The 24334-nt window shown below is 40.1% G+C and overlaps 1 protein-coding gene across 2 annotated transcripts in view; it reads right to left on the reverse strand.

Moving 5' to 3' along the window:
- Window positions 1–454: 454 nt before the first annotated feature.
- Window positions 455–24334, reverse strand: part of LOC140198599 (UPF0524 protein C3orf70 homolog) — a 30108-nt gene continuing 6228 nt past the window's right edge. For both annotated transcript variants that reach the window (XM_072259597.1, XM_072259596.1), the window contains exon 2: window positions 455–1457. In XM_072259597.1, the coding sequence (XP_072115698.1) occupies window positions 865–1457 (593 nt within the window). In that variant the 3' untranslated portion in view covers window positions 455–864. The remainder of the gene's footprint in view (window positions 1458–24334) is intronic.

Genomic DNA, 24334 nt, shown 5'->3' on the forward strand with positions numbered 1-24334 from the left:
TTTATTTTAGCTATGATCTTGTGTATAATACAAAACAGCACAGAGCAAGTTAAATAATGTAACAAAGGTATCTATCCTAATAATGTAAACATCAAGAAAAATACTTGACAATCAATATTGAGTTAATGACAATGTATATTTTACAAGTATCTCAAAAATGAAAGCACTTTTTCATGCGGGGTTAATGTAACTCATTCAGCATTATATCCACAAATTATTGGATTGATGGAATCATTTGACATGTTGCACAACAAGACTTTAGATCCTAATGTCTTTACTGATCTGTGATTTAGGAAAAGGTGATTTTTTTTTCAGAATGCACATTTTGTGTAATTCTCTCTATGATTGGAATAATCCTAATATACTGTAAATCATCTACTTGTGTCTTTACTCTTCTCTCCTCCTCCCAACTACTTCCAGCCCACCCTCCTCCCCGCCCCCCCCCCCAGTCAGGAGGGAAGCACAGTCTGGACTTGTACAAATGGTGCTGTGTGTTCAATTGTGCTTGAGTGTGATGTTCAAATTATGAGAATGACAAAGTCAAAGTACTGGATTAAAAAGCTGTCAGCTTTGATATTGTGCTTGGTAGCTTCAAAAGTCTTGGCCCCTTTGGTCTTTCCACAGTCTAAATCACTAGGTTGACATAGCAATCATTCACCTACCATCTGCATGCATTATATTTTAATTAGTTGTCTATTTTATAATTGAGAAAGCTTTGATCAGTTTCTATTTTTAATTACTTCAAAAAAATTATATTAAATACTGAGCACATCTTCAACTTATCTTGGAATTCATAAACCTTGGTTGTATCTGTTTCATCTGGAATGAATGAAGATAGCAGGAAAGCTTCCTTGCTGCTTTAACTTAAACAGTTGTTTCAATTTTTTCAATAATTTCCATGGCGGATTGAGAAGGAGAAAGCAAAGCACAATCATCTGGATCCCACTGACTCTCTGGAGTAGAGTCATCATCTGAACTCAGTTCATCTTCATCCTCATCCTCCTCTGTGTCATCATCACATGATTCTGGGTAGTGGAGCCCTAAAGCATTTATCCCAGAATCCTCTGAGGCAGATGGTGAGGAGCACTGGTTCATTTGTGGGACCGTCACCTTGTCTGCCACAGCTGGCCCCTTTGAACAAACGGAGGTCGTCTGACTGACGTAATCTCCAGCCTTTTGGTCCTGCACAACAGGGGCTGGTTGAGGCTGACGCTGAACATAGCACATCTTCCCATTAATCCTTTTGACCCGATAGCTGTCAACAAAGAGTTTGGAAATGGTGCAGTACCTCGGTGCGTCGGGTGTGAATGGAGGCCTGAGGAAGGAAGAAGTCTTTAGAAAACGTTCCGTCAGCGACATGGACAGCTGGATGGTATCTGTATGGCTGCTTGTGCTGATCGGGATTGATGTGCTTGGTAGACGCTCTACTGGGGTCATAGGTTGATAAATATATCTACCTGAAAAAGGTCAAAATGAATGAGAATGGTGAGAATGCAAGGGAGTTAGAAAGCAATTTTTTGATGATTATTGCTGATTATTTTATCGTGTTCAGATTAGATAAACTACTAAACAAGTTAATGCATAACAAAACCTGAAACATTTTATTCATGTCATTGATAATCCACTTCGAAAGCATAGTTCTTCATTTTGGGGTATGTGATATTCGTTAATTTATCCTCTTTACAATTTGTGTACCATTTGGATGTGTGTGATTTAACTATCGTTTAATGTTGTCCTTCCTTCATTACTACGAAAGAATTTGATTGCCTTTTGTGTTTGGATGTTGGAAACTCTGGGAAAGGAATAATTCAAACTGATAATGTGTTAATATTTGTATCTCTGAAGCTGGATATTGTAAGAGTTATAGCAACCAATGACTTAGTATCTACTAGTATCTACACAGACACTGGGCAGTTCCAGACTGACATATTCTCAGCTGACATTACTGCAGGAGATGTTGGGCTAATTCTTGTCAGTGATAGTCTGTGCTGTGTTGAAGAAGTGAAAGGGATCTCAATTCCACATCTGCTTTTAAGCAATAATATTGAAGCTTCTGCAAAAACACTGCAAATTTATGGAATATCATGGTATATTAATTAACCATATGCTCAAAACAAAGGGGATTTTTTATATATTAAAAGAATTCAGCAAAGATTTCCCTCTCGATTCATAGAGTCAGAGTCATAAAATGCTACAGCATAGAAACAAGCCCTTTGGCCCATCTAGTTCATGCTGAACTGTTCTTCTGCCTAGTCTCATCAATCTGCACCAGGAACATACACCGCTCCACACCCCTCCCACCCACGTACTTATCCAAATTTCTCTTAAAAATTGAAATTGAACCTGTATCTACCACTCCTGCTGGCAGCTTGTTCTACTCTCACACCACCCTCTGAGTAAAAATGTTCCTCCTCATTCCCCTAGTTCTAGTCCCACCCATCCAACCCACAAGCTACTTGTCAAAATATTGTTACTGATTGATCAGACCTCTGATCAATCAGTAATAATTTGGGATGGGGGGAGATGGAGAAGGGAGTAACATAAATGTGTAAGTGGCTGCACCAAGACTGCAATTTTTGTAAGCGGCTAAGTATCACTCCAACATCTGAGAGGCCACCGTTGATATTGGAAGCAAGATTTAACATGTCTAATCTTTAGAAGCAATATATTGCTAATCTGAAAAAAAATCATTAGAGTGAGATATCCATTTTATTTTTAAAAGATTTGTCTCATTGAATCACCTCTTTAATATATTCCTTACTGGGGTTTCGAATCCTGTCCCTTCAAACAACCAACATTAAGAACAACAGAAAAAGAAAATTTGCTAAAACCTTTAGGTCATCTGGTTTATTGTTATGGAGTTTCATAGTCATTGCTAATACAACCAAGATTCCTTCCCTGAAAACATCCCAGCTGTAATAATAGTGACCTGTGCTCCGACAAAGTTGTATCCTTGGCTAAACAGTTCTTGGCAACGTAAAGTATTGGTACTGACTGAACATTGTGGAAATGTGCTCAGAATGGCCCTATCCATGCGTTGGTCTGCATTCAGTTGCCAGCAAAGATATGTACCAACTGACCTTATGGGAAACACAGTGTAGATTAAACTGAATGAAACTAGAGGTAAAAAATTTAAATTACAAAGATGGGTTGCATTTAGTTTTAAGTATAAAAGAGCATTAAATGTTCCAATTATGTTTAAAATTAACAAATGATTTGACTGTGTAGCTAGAAACAAAGATTTGCTAAGGTGTAAAATGAAAACCTGACTTGAAAGTTGGGCAACTACAACCAGTCTGAATTTAGCCATAGCTAACCCAAACCCAAATGAAATACAGCCAAGTCAAATCCAAACCAATAACAGTCAATCTGGATCTGACATTCCCGCAGCCAACTCAAATCAACCCAATCAAAGCAAGGTCAAAACCTAATCTCAGATTCATGGCACACAGGTCTTTTTGATACACAACCTTAGCTAATACATATTGTCATTTCTTTTTAGCTTGGCTCAGGAAGCTAAGCTCTGGGTAGAAATGCTTCCTTCTGGTGGTGGTGTTCAAAGCAAGATGGTATAAACTAGAGCCAACCAATCAATGTACGTTTGTAATAAAGAGAAGCATAACTTTGCAAGAAAATTAATGAAAATATCTCTCTGCTTCAAATTTTTGTTCAGATGGATAGGCTATGGATGACTGACTGACTTCTTTTCTTATAGAGGTAGATAGGTTTTGGAAGGAGACATCAATAATGCAATTCAATAATGCTGAGTTCAGGTTCAACTGAGATATTTGATTTCAAATATGGTGATGAACGGAATTTTGGACCACCCTTGATATTGAGGAAAATTCCAATAGTTGGATATATACTTTGGATAAAGCACGATGGCTGTGGTTGTCGGGGGCAAATCATCTCAGCCCCAGGGTAATGCTTCATTATTTTCCTCATGAAGTGAGACAATTGGCTGATGAATGGAAAATTTTCAACAATAATATAATGCTCCAGATAATGAAGAGGTCTGAAAAATTTGTCTTTATGCGGTGACATCTAGACTGACTCCAATAAATGGCAAGTATTGATTGAATGTAACTTGATTAAAATCTAAGAATCTACTGTTGACATTTGAGAAAATTACATGAATGAATCTTCCTCAGCAATATCCTGAGTCCAGTGACTAACTGGATGAGTTACAACAGTATAATAGCTTTTGGAACAGGTTAGGGACTAGTACATTAACACCAACTAAGCACAATTCAAATGGAGTATCCTCCACTTCGAAAGGTAGTTCAGCTCTGTCCACTTTTATAGCACCTGTGTACTAGTATAAACATCCTGTGTTAAAATCTGGATTTATTTTTTGGAAAATAACTTTTATTATCTATTAATATACAGTCTATTGCTTGTTTATTTACTACATTGACAAAGGTTCAGGAAGATGCACAGACACTTCCTCGAAGTATTTCAAGATGATCAATAACTGTTAGCTTGGCCATCTATAATCGATGCTCAAAGAAACAGAAAACACTCAGCAGATCAAGCATCATCTGCAAACAGGAACAGTTTAGAGCCAGGTCAGAAATTTCTTTGCAGGAACAGTACTGATTGTTCAGGATCAGAGAGAGACAGATCAAGAAAGACATTGAAAACAAAGCAGAAAGGCAAGGCTGGGTGTGTAGGGATGAGGTCAGAAGAAAGTGAAGGGAAAGAAAGGTCAGGAACGGTATAGCAAACTGAGACCGTTGACATTAGCAATCTGTGATATCAAAAAGAAATGAAAAATAGAAGTATTTATAACTCCAAATGCAAAATAGAATTGCAGTGGGTGAGATCTTTGAGATGGACTGAGTTGGTGTTACTGTAAGGAGAGGTCAAGAGCATACATGCATCAATGCATTGGCATAAAGAGGGGTATCTCAGGATGAGATGAGATCAGTGTCTTGAGAAACATTAACTGTTTGATTATATCCGTGATCCTGGGTGGGTCCAAATTGTTTAGGATAGAATTTGGAATCGAATTTTTGAAGGATGAGCTGGGACCAGAGACTCTTGCTAAGGGTAGCAGGTATAAAACATTAACTCTGTTTCTCCTTCCACAGATGCTGCTGAGTGTTTCTAGCATTTTTCATTTTTTTTTCAGATTTTCATATACTCTCTAATCCTTTTAGAATGAGTTCACATCCCAAAAAACCAACGTATATTTTCTTAATAAGCACTGCTTCTGAGATACCCTAAGAAAAACTGTTCTTCTTGAGACCTTTGCAGATGACAGGGATATCTCCGATCAATATCTTCCAGCTGCCTCACTCCCAACTTTGCCTCCACATCCTTTCTGGGTGTCTCACCTGTTGCTTATCTCCCATATTTATTTTGCTTTCATTCTCCTTCAGACAGTGTAGATTTCATCCATTCCAACAGAACCGGCAAATTCTGGATTCTTCCTTTATTCAGAGGACCATAATCTAAACATTACAACATTTTGCTCTTCTCCAGTGTGACTAGACACCCACAAGTAGATAGTCATAGAGTCATACAGCACTAAAACAGGATCAGCCATCAAGTATCAACCTAGACTAATCCCATTTACCAGTGTTTGGTGCATAGCATTCTATGGCTCAGTGATTTAAGTGCTTGTTTAGATACTTTACCACCATCCCTGTCAGTTCTATTTTATCAGGGCCAAAGAATAGTCCATGATCTGAATATTAACTCTGTTCTCTCTCCATAGATGCAGCCCACTGCTAAGTTTCTACAGCATTTTTGTGTTATACATGCTAATGTAATATCATAAGAGGACATATTTGAGTTTGTACATTCAACAAATGAAAAGAAATTAACACAATCTGAATTTTCTTTTCAAAACGGGGGGGGGAGAAGGTGGGTGTGGGTGAATATTTTAAATTTTGTGTCCATTTAAAGTTCCTCAAAGATTACACATTGTTGCAGATAAGAGCAGTGGGAGCCCTTTTCTGGCGATATACAAGTCTTCATTGAACTAGATTCTGGACTTATGCCATCCTGTTAATAACATCAGGAAAGCTTCCATACAAAACTCAGTGTAATGCTGGCCATATGATCCATCTGCTATGGAAGAGGATGGGGAAAAAAGTGTGATGAATCAAACTAAAAGCTCAAACATTTTGAGTTTCTGGCCTCTTTTTCAAAAATGGGGAACTTTATAATAGCTGTTTCTGTTAGTTTCAGTTCCTTTTTTTCTGAAACAATTCAGTAATTTAATCTGTTGGCTGTCTTGCAAACATCTTTCTCTTCTTGTTTCTCCTGTCTAACTCAGCAGCTTTGCGACCTGCTAAATATTTGCGGTTTAATTTCAGAATTTAGTTTTTCTGCAAGCTTTTGCTTTCGAAACCCCATTTCAAATATTTAAATTAAATGTGAATTGAACAGGGATGTCGGTGACCCATTTCAAAGCCTGCTGGGAATTTAAATCGAGTTCATGATCACCAGTTGGAATGTTCAAAAAGTCCCATCTGCTACAGTTTTCCAGCGCAAAACAGTCAAAATTATCTTCCTCCAATTGTTTTTTAGTTTTGAATTGAGATACTCCACTGTTCTCAAGGCAGTGGGTGTGCATGAGTTCATAAGTAGTTAGGAGAATGCCATTAACAGGTTGAGTTTTGACAGCCAGGTGATTGTGTAGCATGCATTGCCAGGATGTGCACAGGCTAAGTGAAATCACATCAGCTTCTTCTTTTCACTGAGTCATTTTAGTTGAATACAAAGCCGCAATTAACTGTAAAATAAAATTTCATGGATGCAAATCAGTGTCTGCCGACAATCTATAGGATATCTAGCATGGAACTCAGCAGGAAAGATAAAGGGGGCACTGAACTATGCATTTGCATTGTGTAGAACACCCTGCTGTATACCAAACCAATTCATTCTGAATTCTTTTGAAATTGCAGCAATCGGTTAGATTTGTATAATTACTGGAAAGTTTAACACATTTCAACCTGTTACCTTCATATAGCGATATATTTTTTCCCTTACACATAATGGCCGAGGCATAGTGATAATTCGTATGTCCTCACACCTACATTCTAACACACACTTTGCACACTATTCACACAATCATCCAAGAATTCCACACCTTCATACGTAGTCAGCCACCTCTCACCACTGTTGTTTATTGAAAGCAAAGATGCAGGCAACTGAAATTATAGAGCAGGGGTGTCTCACCTCAGGAAGCAGGTTAATGCCTCAGAATGAGACAGTGCTGGATCTGATAGATGCTGGAGCAGGTGACATCTAATTACCAGGAGAAGCAGAGTTTGTTCTCACCTGGGCAGGTAACATTTCAATGTCACTTCAATAAACTTCTCTTTCTACATGCAGAGGCTACACCTGTGGCCACTTACTCTCAAATGAATGGCACCTTCACACATCAACATAACAACTCGGATATTAGCCAGGTGCAAACAATAGCTCACTGTGCACACCCCTACAGAGCCAAAGGCTTGTGTAGGCTAGAAAGAACATAGATCCCTACATCCTTCACAATCCAGCATGTCATATGAAGGAGACAGTACAACACATAACTTTGAAATCTAGCATGAAATCTACCACTCATTTTACCATATACTGTAATCTAGCATACACTCTAATGTTCCAAGTATCACAAAAGAGCAAGAGTTAAGGAAATTTACGATCAACTATGAAAGGATCAGGAGCATGAGAACTCTTACTATGCCTTTCTCACAGATCTGTGGTTTGAGCTTGTAATCAGGCACATTCTCAGAATCTTCATTATTCCGAAGTGATTTCAGTATTCATTGAAAACCCTTAGCTGTTGGAAATATGTCATATGATGTCATATGATGTCAACCAGTCCTGAGTCATTGTCTTCTGCATAAGCTCTTTGCTTTGACAATAATAGCAAATAATTTCAAACAAATCCATTTTTGGATAAAGATGTTAGATGCATTTCCATTGCAGCAATGAGACACTGGCTGAGTAATGACATATGATACTTCCCTGGTAATGCTCCCCAATTCTTCCCATGTTACAATGATGATTGCATTGGTGCTGCTTTGCCTCTAACGTCCACTCTGCCTTTAAATTCACATGGCTCATTTCAGACACCTCCCTCCCTTTCTCGGTCTGTCTTTCATTTCTGGAGACAAATTGTCAACTGACATCTTTTAGAAACCTTTTGATTCCCATGGTTATTTTGACTATATGTAACTCCTCCCACTCTGTCTCTTGTAAAAATGCTATTCCCTTTTCCCGGTTCCTTCATCTCTGTTGCATCTTATCCAGGATGAGGCTTTCCTTTCCAGAACATCAGAGGTATCCTCTTTCTGCAAGGAACAGTGTTTCATTCCTCCACTATTGATGCTGCCCTCACCCGCATCTCCTCCATTTCCTGGACAGCTCACCCCATCTGCCTGTCGACTTAACGAGGATAAAGTTCCTTTTGTGCTCACCTATCACCCCAAGAGCCTCCGCGTTCAACACATTGTTCTCTGCAACTCCCGCCATCTTCAACCTACCACCAAACACATCTTTACCTCCCCCTACCAACTCTCCTTTTTCCGCAGGGATCACTCCCTCCGTGATTCTCTTGTCCATTCGTCCCTCCTCATCAATCTCCCTCCTGGCACATACCCCTGCAAGTGATCAAAGTGCAACACCTGTCCATTTACCTCCCCCCTTACCTCCATTCAGGGCCCCAAACTGTCCTTCCAAGTGAGGCAACACATCAGCTATGAACCTGTTGGGGTTGTTTACTGTATTTGATGCTCCTGATGTGGCCTCCTCTACAATGCTGAGACCCGACATAAATTGAGAGACTGCTTTGTCGAGCACCTCTGCTCCATCTGCCAACAGCAGAACTTCCTGATGGCCAACCATTTTAATTCCTATCCCCATTCCCGTCCAACATGTTAGTCCATGGCCTCTTGTAGTGCCACAAAGAGGCCACCCTCAGGGTGGAGGAGCAACAGCTTATATTCCGTTTGGGTAGCCTCCAACCTGATGGCACCAGTATCTATTTTTTCCTTCTGGTAAAAACATTTTCCCTCCCCATCCCCACTTCTTCTATTCCCAACTGGGGCATCTTACCTCTTCTCACCTGCCTACCACTACCCCTTGGATCCCCTCTTCCTTTCCTTTCTCCTATATTCTAGTCTCCTCTCCTATCAGATTCCTTCTTCTCCAGCACTTTACCGTTCCCAGCCGACTGGCTTCACCTACTAGCTTCTAGCTCATCCTCTTTCCCCTGACCCTACCTTGTTATTCTGGCACCTTACCTCTTCCAGTCCCAGAGAAGTGTCTTGGCCTGAAACAGCGACTATTTATTCATTTCCATAACTGCTGCATGAACTGCTGAGTTCCTTCAGCATTTTCTGTGTGTTGCTGTGAATTTCCAGCATCTCCAAAATCTCAAGTGTTTATGATATTTTCAGGTCACCATTTCTATCAGATTAAATTTCATTTCAGGGCATCTGTGGAGTGGTAGAGATGGTAGCTTCGAGCCATGGTCTGGTGCCTGGAGTGAGCTAAAGAACTGGAGGATGGGCTACATTTATTGGGGCAGTCAAAGAACATGCCATTGTGCACATGGCCCAATCCTTCAGAACATCATTTTGAATGCTGGCTCCATAGGAGATTAGAGAGGCACATTTTATCAGCATTAGTGAGCAAACGTCAGGCAAAAAGGGAACAGGAACTATTATCCACACTCCAGAGATGTCTCCTCTTATAAAATTAAATCAAATGATATAGGAGACAGCAGGGCTACTCATGCAGATGAGATCAATGTCTTCTAGGCTTGCTTTGACCATCAAAGCGGGGAGGAACCATCACAAACTCCCATGTCCCTCGATGATCCTATGATTTCCGTCTCTAAGGCTAATATGCAAGCAGCCTTCAGGAGGGTGAACTCAGCCCAGATGGTGTACCTGGTCAAGTACTAAAGACCTGTGCTGATGAACCGGCTGGGGTATTCACCGAGATCTTTAACCTCCTGGTTCGCCAGACTGAGTTATCCACCTGCTCCAATCAGGCTGTAATAATACTGGTGCCCAAGAGGAGTGCGGTGACTTATCTCAATGATAATCACCCAGCTGCACTTACATCCACAGTGATGAAGTGTTTTGAGAGATTGCCTGAGAAGCAACTTAGATCCATTCCAATTTTCCCACCGGAGCAAAAGGTCCACAGCAGATACCATTTCATTGGCTCTTCACTCAAATCTGGAACATCTGGACTGCAAAGGTGCATACATCAAGATGCTCTTTATTGACTATAGTTCAGCATTCGATACTATCATCCACTTAAAACTAATGAATAAGCTCCAAGACTTTGGCCTCAATACCTCCTTGTGCAATTGGATCCTTGGTTTCCTTATTTGAAGACCCCAGTCAGTTTCAATTGGCAACATCTCCTCCACGATCTCCATCAGCAAAGGTGAATCACAAGGCTGTTGTGCTTAGTCCCCTGCTCTACTTGCTTTACACTTATGACTGTTCGGCTAAGCACAGCTCAAATGCCATATTCAAGTTTGTCGACGACACCGCTGTTGTAGTCCGAATCAAAGGTGACGATGAATCAGCACACTGGAGGGAGGTTGATAATTTGGCTGAGTGATGTCACAACCACCTCTTACTGACTGTCAGCAAGGAGCTGATTGTTGACTTCAGAAGAAGGAAACCTGAGGTCCATGATCCAGTCCTCATCAGAGGATCAGAGGTAGAGAAGGGTCTGCAACTTTAAAGTTCCTTGGTGTCATTTTTTCAGAGGACCCTTCCTGGGCCCAACATGTAAGTGTAACTAAAGAGAAACCATGGCAGTGCCCTTACTTCCTTAGGAGTTTTCGGCATGACATCTAAAACTTTGACAAATTTCTTCAGGTATGTTAACTGGCTGCATCACAGCCTGGTATAGAAACACCAATGCCCTTGAACAGAAAGTCCTCAAAAAGCACTGGATGTGGCCCATCCATCTTGGGTAAAGCCCTCCCCACCATTAAGCACATCTACACAAAGTATTGTCACAGGAAATCAGCATCCATCATTAGGGATCCCCCACCACCCAGGACATGCACACTTCTCACCGCTGCCATCAGGAAGAAGGTACAGGAGCCTCAGGACTCGTCCCAACAGGTTTAAGATCAGTTATTGGCCCTCAACAATTAGGTTCTTAAACCAAAGGGGATAACTTCACTCACTCCATCATTGAAATATTCCCATAACTAATCACTTGTGAGGACTCTTCACCTCATGTTCTTTATATTTATTGCTTATTTATTCATTATTATTCTTTCTTTCTTTTTGTATTTGCACAGTTTGTTGTTTGTTCCACACTGGTTGAATTCTCAAGTTGGAGTGGTCTTTCCCTGATACTCAGGTGGTGGCATCCGTTAGTCTCGTGAGACCATGGATCTGCGCTTGGAAAGTCTTGCTTCAGTCTGTGTTAGAGCAGCGTCTGTTGTGGCTGTAGAGGCCCACACGGGAGTGACAGTCTCGGCTGCAGCGACTGCACTTGAAGTTGTCGTCCTCCAGTGTTGTCTTGGTGCTGTTTTTCCAACGAGTGCGCTTTTCTTCAGCAGCAAGCCTCAGCTTCTCTTGGTAGTTCTGCGTAGTTCTCCCTGATACTATTATGGTTATTATTCTGTTTTGGATTTATTGAGTCTGCCCACAAGATAATGAATCTCAGGGTTGTGTATGATGACATATATGTACTTTGGTAATAAATTTACTTCAAACCTTTGATTTACATCCTCTTTCGACAACTATAGCCCTTCGTTTAACTTCTTGCTGAAGTCAGAGAACAAGTACTCCTTTCAACCATTTGGTTCTTGATTACCAGAGTTTAGCAATACCATGACTACTTTGCTCATTTTACACAAAAGGTACTTTGATATTTTTTGGTTCTGGTTGTGTTCTTCCTTGTAAAACCCATGTATAATTTAAGCTTAGTTTTTGTTTTTCTTTGAAAGCTGCTTATATGATGCTGTGTACCTGTGATGCTGTTGAAAGCAACGTGTTCTCCAAAACTAGCTGTGACTTAAATCAGGCTGTTCCAGTACAGTTACAACATATGTCCTGTTTATAAAAAGCAGGACAGATCCACTCTGGCTTATTAATGCCTAGTCAGTCTACCCGATCAATCAAGCCATTGGTGACACTGCTATCAAATATTATTTCCTCACCAATTACTTATCCAACTTTGCCATGGGTTGTCCCAGGTCCGACCGCAAAAGAAGGAGGGTTGAGTGGGTGTTAGCAACCCAGAGCTACAGAAACGCCAACAGAAACTCTAAAGTGCCCAGTACAGAGGACTCTGGCAAGCTGCTCTCAGTGGCTGTAATTGGAGTGCTGGGCTTAAAAAGAAGAACCAATATCGGGCATCAGTAAACAAGTTCTTTTCAAGTCCTACACACTCATCTTTCTGGAAGTCATCACTGGGTAGAAACTCAGCTGGACCAGTGACACAAAAACTGAGCTACAAGCACAGCTGGGTCTCCTGCAGAAAACGACACATCTCCTAACACTCTAAGGCCTTTTTATCATATACAAGGAATATCAGGAGTGTGATGGAATATTCTCCACTTGCCTGGATGAGTGCACCTCCAACAACTCTTGATGCCCCAAGGGCCAAGTAGCTCACTAGAATTGGTACCCCATCTACCATCTGAAGCACACATTCACTCTACCACTAACGCACAGCACAAACTGCTTGCTGTTACTCAGCACTGATACTACTTCACAAATAGTACAATCTCTACCAAAAAGCATAAGGATAGCAGAATCGCGTCTTCAGAAATATCTACTGGAAGTTCATTGTTGCACAATTCCACTGTCTTGTTTCTTTCACAGAGGTTTTGTAGGAACTGTATCATCTGACTATGGCTGTCAGTCCATGAAACTAGGTCTGTAATTACATAGATTAACTTGTCAAATTGATTGATTTGTAAATTTGACCATAACTTTAAATGAAGCTTCAGTATGCTTCTTAATCAAGAGAAACAAAGACTGCAGTTACTGCACAAGATTATTATTAATATTTTATGTGAATGATCTCTCACCAGTTCTGATCAAAACTTTTAAATCTATTTCTTTCTCCACAGATCCTGCCTGACCTGCTGAGTATTTCTAATAAATTTTTTTTATTTTTTATTTTCAGCATGTGTGAAATTTTGCTTCTGGAGATTGGAACATGACCTTCTGAAATAATTGAAAGGTTCTGGTATTTGGTATCATTCTGATCCTCCATATATATTCGTGGTACTGTTAAATGGCCTATTCTCTGAGCATCCATAAGATTTGAAAATAGAAGTCACTGCTTTCCAGAAACTTATGCCATTTCTGAGATTAATTCAAGGTAAACATATGCTAGCCTTGAAGAGTGAACAAGTATGTGTACAATTAAAAAGAACATGAGTAATTTTATAAGGTTGGTTGATGATAAACAGAATTATTCAGTTAATTTGTTGGTTCTGATAAATCCCTGGGTGGCAATGTCTGGCTGAGACTGAGAACTAAATTGTTAGCTTTGACTTTCTGTTTATCAGAGTCACATTTATTTTAAGCTAAATAACTTGCTTTAAATAATTTATATTTGCAGCATGGTTATGGTGCAAGGTGGTATTAAACAATTATATCACGCTGATTAAAAACTATTGCTAAAACATTACAGTGGTTTGAATGACTCTCAAATGTACTGGTATACAGAAAGAAGGGCTTAAAGGAACATTTCCATGATCAAACGCTGCATCAGAGAATGTTCAAATAGGATTATGAAGAAAGTAAACAACTTAAAATGTTAAACAAGAGAAAATCTGCAGATGCTGGAAATCCGGGCAACACACACAAAATGCTGGAGGAGCTCAGCAGGCCAGCGAGCACTTATGGAAAGTACAGTCGACATTACGGTCCAAAACGTCAACTGAACATTTTGCCATAGATGCTGCCTTGCCTGCTGTGTTCCTCCAGCATTTTACGTGTGTAACTTAAAATGTTAGCACTGTTTTTTACTGCAGTGATGTGCACTGACCTCTGAGTAGTTCCTTCATTCCTGCTTTTATATCAAGAACATTTTTCTCATTGTTAAAATCTAACATTAGTTTTCTGTTGTTGAGGGGATAATCTGAGTTGATCATTGCCTCATCTTCTATTTGTTTCAGCAACTTTATTTAAAAAAACCTTCTGGGAAAAAAAGTTTGTCTATTTCCATTTTGTGAAACAATATGACACAATGTCATAAGGCGTAACAGGAAGCTGTAAATTTAATCACAGCTGCTTTTAGTCTTAGATGCTTCTTGTTTCTCTGTCGACTTCCAGTCTATCACATGATTTAGCAAATATTCAGGTGCTACCTCTTTGCTTAAATATGGGAGGAAAAGTCCATTACAATTGAGGAGTCATAAGCAGGCCTTCAGCTTTGTCAGATTGTTTGAACTCTAAGCACTGAGCATGGCTTGATGGTCCTACATTGGGTGGAATTCTTCAGTGTCTGTCATATAACCAAGGACAATCTCTGAGCCAACAAACATGTCCTTATTCCTCCTACATGCCAGAGTTGCTGGAGAACATTTTCTGGTTCTCCTTCATTTACTGCTCTATTTTTCCAGATGCTAATGTATCACCATGGCAGGGTATATCGCCTAGTAGACTTTGGATGCAATAATGTATTGTCCTCGGGAAAATGACCAGAGCTGACACTCTCTCAAAGGTCAATATGTATTCTTTAAATCTCTGTCTAACTCGATCTGATGCTAGGAGTTTAAGGAACTCTCCTCCTTCTAAGTCATTGATGCATAGAGTTATAAAGCACTACAGCACAGAAACAGGCCCTTTGGCCCATCTACTCCATGTCATTCTGGTTTTCTGTCTTGTCCCATCTAGCCCACCATCCATCTCTCATGCATGTACCTATTGAAACTTTACTTCAACGTTACAAATGAACCCATATCTACCACTTGTACTGACTTTTGTTTCACACTCACATCACCGTCTGAATGAAGAAACTCCATTCAGATCCCTCTTAAATATTTCACCTTTCACCCTAAACCTGTGACCTCTAGTTCTAGTCACACCCAGCCTGAGGGGAAAAAGCCTGTATGCATTAACCTTGTCAATACTCCTTATAAATTTGTATACCTCTGTAGGATCTCCCCTCATTCTCCTATACTCCAGGAAATAAAGTCCTAACCTGTTCAGCCTATCCCTGTAAACCAGGCCCTTAATCGGTGTAAATGTTCTCTGCACTCTTTCAAACTTATTAATAGCTTTCCTGTAGGTAGGTAACTAGAACTACATGTAATACTTTAAATTTTGCCTCACCAATGTCTTATATAATTTCAACATAACATCCAAGATCTGTACTCAGTGCTCTGATTTATAAATGCCAAAGAGCCAAAAGCTCTCTTTATGACCGTATCTCCCACTTTCAAGAATTATGGGTCTGTATTCCCAGGTCCCTTCGTCCTACAGCATACTCAGTGCCGCACTGCTTACTGTGTAAATTTTACCAGATTTTGTCCTCCCGATGTACAACACCTCACACTTGGTTGCAATAAATTCTATCTGCCATTTTCAGCCCATTTTCCCAGTTGGTCTAGGACACTTTGCAAGCTTTGACAGCACTCCTCACTCTCTACTACGCCCCCATTCCTGGTGTCATCTGCAAATTTGTTGATCCAGTTTACCACATTATCATCTAAGTCATGAATATAGATGATAAACTACAATGGACTTAGCACCGATCCCTGCAGCACTCCACTAGTCACAGGCCTCTAATCAGCCAATGATAAATCCAATTGACTGTTCCATCCTGGATGCCAAGTGACTAAACAATTTGGACCAGCCTCACGAGCAGGATTTTGTCAAAGGCCGGTGACCAGTGGTATGCCTCAGGGATCTGTTCTGGGACTCTTATTCTTCGTGATTTTTATAAATGATCTGGATGAGGAAGTGGAGGGATGGATTAGTAAGTTTGCTGATGACACAAAGGTTGGCGGTGTTGTAGATAGTGTGGAGGGCTATCAGAGGTTACAGCGGGACATTGATAGGATGCAAAACTGGGCTGAGAAGCGGCAGATGGAGTTCAACCCAGGTAAGTGTGAAGTGGTTCATTTTGGTAGGTCGAATATGATGGCAGAATATAATATTAATGGTAAGACTCTTGGCAGTGTGGAGGATCAGAGGGATCTTGGGGTCCAAGTCCATAGGACGCTCAAAGCAGCTGCACAGGTTGGCTCTGTGGTTAAGAAGGCAGATGGTGCATTGGCCTTCATCAATCATGGAATTGAATTTATGAGCCAAGAGGTAATGTTGCAGCTATATAGGACCCTGGTCAGACCCCACTTGGAGTACTGTGCTCAGTTCTGGTTACCTCACTACAGGAAGGATGTGGAAAACATAGAAAGGATGCAGAGGAGATTTACACGGATGTTGCCTGGATTGGGGAGCATACCTTATGAGAATAGGTTAAGTGAACTCGACCTTTTCTCCTTGGAGCGATGGAGGATGAGAGGTGACCTGATAGAAGTGTATAAGATGATGAGAGGCATTGATCATGTTGATAGTCAGAGGCTTTTTCCCAGGGCTGAAATGGCTGCCACAAGAAGACATAGGTTTAAGTTGCTTGGGAGTAGGTACAGAGGAGGTGTCAGAGGTAAGTTTTTTACGCAGAGAGTGGTGAGTGCGTGGAATGGGCTGCCAGCAACGGTGGTGGAGGCAGATACGATAGGGTCTTTTAAGAGACATTTGGATAGGTACATGGAGCTTAGAAAAATAGAGGGCTATGGGTAAGCCTAGTAATTTCTAAGATAGGGACATGTTCAGCACAACTTTGTGGGCTGAAGGGCCTGTATTGTGCTGTAGGTTTTCTATGTTGCTATGTGTCTACAAATGTCCATGTCGGTAACGTCCACCCTCATCAACCTTTTTGATAACCTCCTCAAAAATCTGTAAGATTGGTTACACCCAATTTACCACACACCAAACCACTTTGACTGTCCCTAATCAGGCCATGTCTATACAAATACTTACATATATTCTGCCCCTTATAATATCCTCCAGTAATTTACCTACAATTGACATCAGGCTCACTGGCCTATAATTTCCTGACTTATTCTTATAGCTTTTCTTAAACAATGGAACAACATTAGTTACCCTCCAGTCACCCAGCTCCTTACCCATGGCTAAGGATATTTTAATTATCCCCTGCAAATCCTGCACTGGCCTCCTACAAGGGCCAGGAAGACAGCTCGTCATGCCCTAGGGACTTACCCACCCCAATTGTCCTTCAGACAGCAAGCACCTTCTCTTCAGTACCTGCGTCAGCTTCTAGTAATAATCGCTTTTAGAGTCACTCACAGAGCACTACAGCCCAGAAGCAGGCCATTTGGCCCATCTAGTCCATGCCAAATTGTATCTTCAAAGTGTTCTGATGTATGGAAAGGTTCAGCAAAATGAACTCTATATCAAACCACTCGGTTTCAGCTAATTCGTACATTCAATGTCCGTTTTCATTCATTTCACTAACCTTGTCCTGTTCGGCTACATGAGTATGCTGTGATCACACAAAAGGCAAGCACAACTTACTCTGATAACCATTCTGATTAGTCTCACTTCATCCCCACCATGAAATATCATAAAGGCACTTTTTGGCTAATGGAAACATTGAGTGAAAACAGCCCTCGTGATTCAGCAGTTAAAACCACACACTGCTCTGTGTAAGAAATCATGTTTCACTTGGCTGCTCATCCTAGAGAGTATATGATATCACAGACTATACACGAGTCCAAAAAGGTTTACCACAGCACTCCTATTGACTATGTTTGAGAGGAGTAGTGGAAAAGAAATCATTCCAAAACCCATAACAGGAACACCTATGGGAAGCCATCAGCCTGCAGTTGCTCTCAATTTTTTCCCATTTGGTTCAATGTCACTAGTGGTTCATCTCTCCTTTTCATCTCAATGTACAATACTTGCTTTGTCTCATGTACGTTGAAATAGATTTTCCTTGACAAAGAAACTTTTCATTGTTTGAATTAGCGGGCTACGTCTATTCACACTTGTCTCAGAATTGACACCAGCATACTTCTGATAAGATACTGGCTGCCCAGTTTGCACTGGATTCAAAAGTAACCATGTAAAAGATCAAGCGACATGTCTGCAGTGAAATACAACCATATCCCAAACAGAATTCAAAAGGGAAAATAGTCCATTTGTTCCTATTTAAATATGATTTCTAACTGCACTGAATATCCCTTTTATTGATTGTGCATTCCTCTATTGCAGACAGAGCTCTTGTGGAACTGAAGTGCTTTTCTCTACTAGGTGCACTGTGTATTGAGCAAATAGCAAAACATCTGATGCGATTTATTAGACCATTTTCCTTTAGTTACTCTTCCGTCAATGAGGACTTAGCAAAAACAGCTATTACAAGCGGTAGTTTTTGCTGTCAGCTGTTTTAAAGAGGTAGTTGGCCTCGGCAGATTTATTCTTGACTGCAATTGATACCTTGTGCTTTGACATATCAAATAACATGTTTTATTATTTTCTCTAATGCCCATACTGACATTTTCATTCTATCATTCAAGAGCATATACCTTAAAACTGCTGCAGAGAAAAAGATGAATTCAGTCAGGAATTAATAAATAATGTCCTTCAGCATATGTTGTGTGCTCCTGCAAAATACTTACTTTAATTAAAGTACTAAGATATTTTAATCATTAAAGGGAAATATTAGATGATAAATATCATTACAAAAGACAGAGAAAATAACGTGCAATGGAGGGAATTTTATCCCTGCCTGCCTGACAGAAATTGTTTGCTTAAAGAGGTGGATTACCTATCTGCATTGAACCAATCAGCTTCCTGTAGACTTGAATTATAAGGTAATACTTTGAGCAGCCAAGCAAGACACTGTTATTGGCAGCAATTTTCTTCTGAGGCATGCACTGGGATACCATTATGTCTTTTCTTCGAGGACAATCGAGCAGGAAGAGAATCAAAAGCTAGAAGGCGCATGAGGAATTTGAGTTTATTTCAGTTATTTTCTCGTGTCGTTTAGGAGCTTGGACCTCAATAGTTCAAGAATTTACTGGCCTATCTTCTTTTTTGATATGCATTCATTTTATTGATATGAGCATTGCGGGCAAAGACAGTACTTATTGCTGAGCCCTACAGAAGTTCCAGGAGTTAGATCCAGGAACAATGAAGGACCAGCATTATATTTCCAAGTTAAGATGGTGTGTGACTTGGAAGGGAACTTGGGGGTGGTGGTGCTCCACTTTTCTTTATACCCTTGTCCTCGGTAATGCAGTTTGCAGGTTTGGAAGGCACTGACAGGATAACCTAGGATTTTGTAAACCGTAAATATTGTGGCTGCCATGGTGGAGGAAGTGAATATTTGGAGTGGTAAATGGGATATCTATCTCTCTCTCTCTCTCTCTCTCTCTCTCTCTCTCTCTCTCTCCTCCTCCCCCCCCCCACCCACATTCCTCTCTCCACCTGATGAAATGGTCTTCATAGCTCAAACACAAATCAGATTCCTGCTGCCCAATATCTTGCTCTTGGCTTCTGGCTTTTGGCAAGGTAGATAATAGACTGCATTCTATTATTAGAGATACAACAGAGGTTCAATCACAAGATCTCTGATCAAATCACATTCATTTCACATTTTGCTTCTATTGTGAATAGACTCATCTGTATTCAAGGCCCCTGTAACGGGAACATACCTAAGCGTTAGGATCAGTTGTATGTTAGAACTTAAAAGTCTAAACTTGCCAATGCAATGACACAAACAAGTAGCAACAACATCCTCAACCCAGGATTCATACAAGAGTGGTCCAAACTCAATGTAGTATAAACGTTAATAAATATCGATAATATTTATACCACAGGCAGTCAACCCCTGGAGTCTGCATTTGACTTGTGGCATAGAGCATGAGAGGTGACTGGACAGAGGCGTACAAGATGATAAAAGGCATAGATCAAATGGATAGCCAGAGACATTTTCCCAGGGTGGTACATTAGGGACATTTAAGAAACTCTTAGATAGGCACATGGATGATAGAAAAATAGAGGAATATGCAGAAGGAAATGGTCAGATTGATTTTAGAGTAGGCTAACAGGTTAGCACAACATTGTGGACTGAAGGGCCTGTACTGTGCTGCTATGTTCTATGCCCTATGTTCCTTCTGTTATCCTATTCCCAGAACATGAAGCAAATAAGAACACAACAAGGAAAATTAAAGGAAACATCTGGTTCCACCTATCATCCACTAGCCTCTGTCCCAACCCCTCACTCATATGGCTTTCTATTGGCTATCGTTTGTCTCTCTTTTTAATCCTATTGCACGGTCTCAACCCAAAATGTTGACATACACATTTTGCCTCTACAGTGGCTGCTTCACATACTGAGTTCTTCTAATGTCTGGTGCTTTTTTTTGCTCTGCAGGATAATGCTAAATGGCCGATAGCACATGGAGACTCAGGAGATAATGTGCCCATCACAATATCTACAGGATGCAGTTAGTCTGGCTAATTTTTAAATCAATTGTGACCCCCAGGTTATGGAATGTTATACAGAGATATTAGCATTAAAAATCAAGAGTAGATAGCTGCACTTCCTCCTCCCAGAGATACTTAATTCTTAAAACATGAATAGTATGAAATATTAGGAAGTCCCTAAGTAACGACCTTGCTGTAATTGTAGAACAGTTATATGAATGCATACTTGGAGTGAAATTTAGGACATCATATCTCAAAAGGGGGGGGGGAATAGTCTTTTCTGTACCTAGAGAGGCCCAAGATAATACACAATAGATTCAAAAATTGATTTCTAGGATGAGGATATTGTTGTATTGGGAAAGTTTAAGTAGCATTATCCTATATTCAGATTTTGGCAATCTCATTCAAACATTTAAGAAATTAATAAAGAAGTGAATCAAACTAGAGGACACTGATTTAGGGTAAGGGGTAAGAGATTTAGGGGGATTTGCATGAGATATTTTTTCACTCAGAGACTGATGATTATTGGAATGCACTTCTGGACAGGGCATCTAAGTAGTCAAGAATGAGCATTTGAATCACTTAGACACTGAAGCACAAGTAAACTGGTGAAGATGGGACTAGTACAGATGGGTGCCCACTGGTTAGCATGGATGTGGTGGGCTGATTGGCCCATTTCCTTGCAGTATGACTCTATGATTCGACACCACTATAAGAAGATGACGAGGATTAATCTGGAGAATTTGAAGGTCATAGGGTACAGTCTCAAGACAGTTCTGTGTGCAGTTTTGGCCACCTTGTCGCAGGAACTGACATGGAGGGTTTGGACAGATACAAAGGAAGATTCACAGGATCTCGCCTGGAAAGACAGTATTAACTATAAGGAGTGGTTGGACAACCTTAGATTGATTTCTCTGGGATGCTGAAGGCAGAGGGCCTGTTGCTATGTTCAATGCATGCTAAGATATTTGCCATTTCCGACCAGAATCACTATTAATTTGTTTACTTAGGGGGTTGCAAGTTTTTTGAGTTCTCTAAACTAGAGGTGTGCAAATACTTGATCATTAAAAATAATTGGATTTGAACAATAAAAATAAATTAGTGACATTCAAAGATATGGAAATAATGTACAAATGTGGACTTAAGTTACATTAGTGAGCATAACCTTCTGGAATAGTAAAGCAGATTCAGAGAGCCCAACTTGTCTACTCCTGTTTCCATGTTTTTATATTGATACAGGTGCGTATTATTTACTAACAGTAAATGTAGTGCGGATGAATCGATAGTGAAGATTGTGGAATTTTACTAGTTACTGCCATGTGCGAATGACCAATAAAATTATATCTCAACTATCCTAACTAAGCCCATTAAGTCTTGCAAATACATGATGTGATACATGATCTGGAAGAATTTGATACTCACATTTTAACAAATATTAAAATTTCTGAGAAAAGAAATCTCCAAAAATATCAAAGTGATGATAAGTTTAATTCTGTTTTCTACAACACAATAAGACTTTTGTATCAAAGCATCTAAATTAATTCCCAGAGATTCTCTCCTTTTTTTTTCTTATTTGATACAAAGGTTCAGTCCTTATCTTGAAAAGCAGGCTTCAGGCATCTTAGAGCCTACTAATTCTCCTGATTCTTATGTTTTTGAATTTCACATTCCCAGAGGTCAATCACTTAAAATTTTGGAAGTTTCATCTTCACTTGCTCTACTGTTTTCATGGTAATTGGTGAATGAATAATCCAGTAGTTTTTTTATCCGCATAAATCAAATACATGTCATGTTATTTACTGAGGATTAGATTATTCTCAATAACAAAATTATTACTTTTACCCAGCTGGTTTATTGTCATCATAAATAGTGAAAATTTGAAATGATGATTGTTGTACAGTGTTATCTAATAATCTTGGTGAGTAGGATGGGTTTAAAAAAAGACATGTTAAAGGTGGAGGGAGAGATGAAGAGGATTAGAGAGAGAATTCCAGAGTTTTAGGCTTGAATAGTTGAAGGAACAATTATCGGTGGGTGAAAGAGATAGAGGATCTTACAGTACTGTGCAAAAGACTAAGGGTGCCTAATACTTTTGCACAGTACTGTGTTTGTCAATGTGGAATGGAGAGAGAGTTTGCACATCAGTTGAGAGCAAAGGATGTTGGGAATGGTGAGGGTCAAGTGCCATGGCTGGGGTGTGGGACAGGTGACAGAGGAGTGCCAGGGGCAGGCAGTGGCAGAGGTGACATACCCAGCCCTGAGGCACCAGGCAAGGTCATCTGATTATACACAATTGGTTTATTGATCATTACAGAATGTCTCTCTGGTACTTCCCTCTCCTACCCCTCTCCCTTCCCCTTTTCCAACCCTTCCCACCCTCAGTCCATAATAGAGACCTATATTGGAATCAAGTTTATCAACACTCAATATGTCTTGAAAGTTGTTTTTTTTTTACAGCATCAGTACAGTGCAATACATAGAATTACAATGGTACTGTGCAAAGGTCTTAGGCACCCTAGCTATACAGTATCTATGTGCCTAAGACATTTGCACTGTACTGTAGATTTACAAGAATGTTGCAGAGCTACAGGGCCTGGGTTATACTGAGAGCTTCAGCAGGTTAGGACTTTCAGGTTGACCTAACAGAGGAGTATAAAATTATGAGGAACAAATGCTTGCAGTCTTTTTTCTCCGAGGGAAAGGGAGCCAGAAACAGGAGGGATAGGCATACACTGAGGAGGGAAAGTTTTAAAAGGGACCTGAGGGGCAACATCATGCAGAGAGAGGGTGGTGTGTATATGGAATGAGCTCTCAGAGAATGTAGTTGAGCAAGGTATAATAAAACAATTAAAAGACATATGGATAAGAACATGAAAAGGAAAGGTTTAGAGGAATATAAGAAAAACATGGGCAAATGGGACTAGTTTTAAGAAGGTACCTGGGTCAGCATGGACATTTCGAATAGGAGTTGAGATAAAGTTCCTATTCAAAACCTTAGCCTGTTCTTTTGTATTTGGATGCTGACAGGGGTATTGTATATTTTCAGCCTTTTCTATCTTTATTTTGGATAATCAGCAAGTGTTGTTTTCTAAATTTAATCTGCTTTATTAAAAAATTAATCCATTTATTAGTATGTTTTATTGGCTGATATTGGCTGTGCCTCTGCTGCGAGCTGTTTGCTAACAAAATTCTAGAGGGACATTTGATTACAGTGGGTATTCTCCACAGTACAAAAGCATAGGTTTAGAGAACTCATCTTTTGTCAATATTAGCAATAATTAAGTTCCAGATAGTAAATGTCAGTCATACTGAAGCTGATGGTATTAAGTGAACACCAGTGGCTTGGCTATTAATGAAGCTGAGACACAGGGGAGAGTGATCAGAGATGAAAAGGTAGCTTTTCAGATTGGATGGAAGCCTATCTGACTTTCAAGGGATGGTAATGACTGGGATTTGGGTATAAAGAGAACAATACCAGAGATTTCACAGGACGTGTGATTAGGAAATGTAGGAATTTTTATGAGAAGGTTGCCAGGACTCAAGGGTTTGAGTTATAGGGAAAGGTTGGGTAGGCTAGGACCTCATTCACAGAACATAGAACATTACAGCACAGTACAGGCCCCTTGGCTCACGAAGTTGTGCCAACCTTTTAACCTATTCTAAGATCCATACTAACCCTTCCCTCCTACATCGCCCTCCATTTTTCCATGGAGCATAGCTCACGATTTTGTACACTTCCATATTGTCGGAGAGGAGTGACCTTATGGAGGTGCATAAAATCATGAAGGGCATAGGTCTGGTGAATTCACACAATCTTTTTCTCCGTGAAAGGGAATCAGAAACTAGAAGGCATA

Source organism: Mobula birostris, chromosome 6, assembly GCF_030028105.1.
Source record: "Mobula birostris isolate sMobBir1 chromosome 6, sMobBir1.hap1, whole genome shotgun sequence".
In the NCBI taxonomy this organism is placed as follows: domain Eukaryota; kingdom Metazoa; phylum Chordata; class Chondrichthyes; order Myliobatiformes; family Myliobatidae; genus Mobula; species Mobula birostris.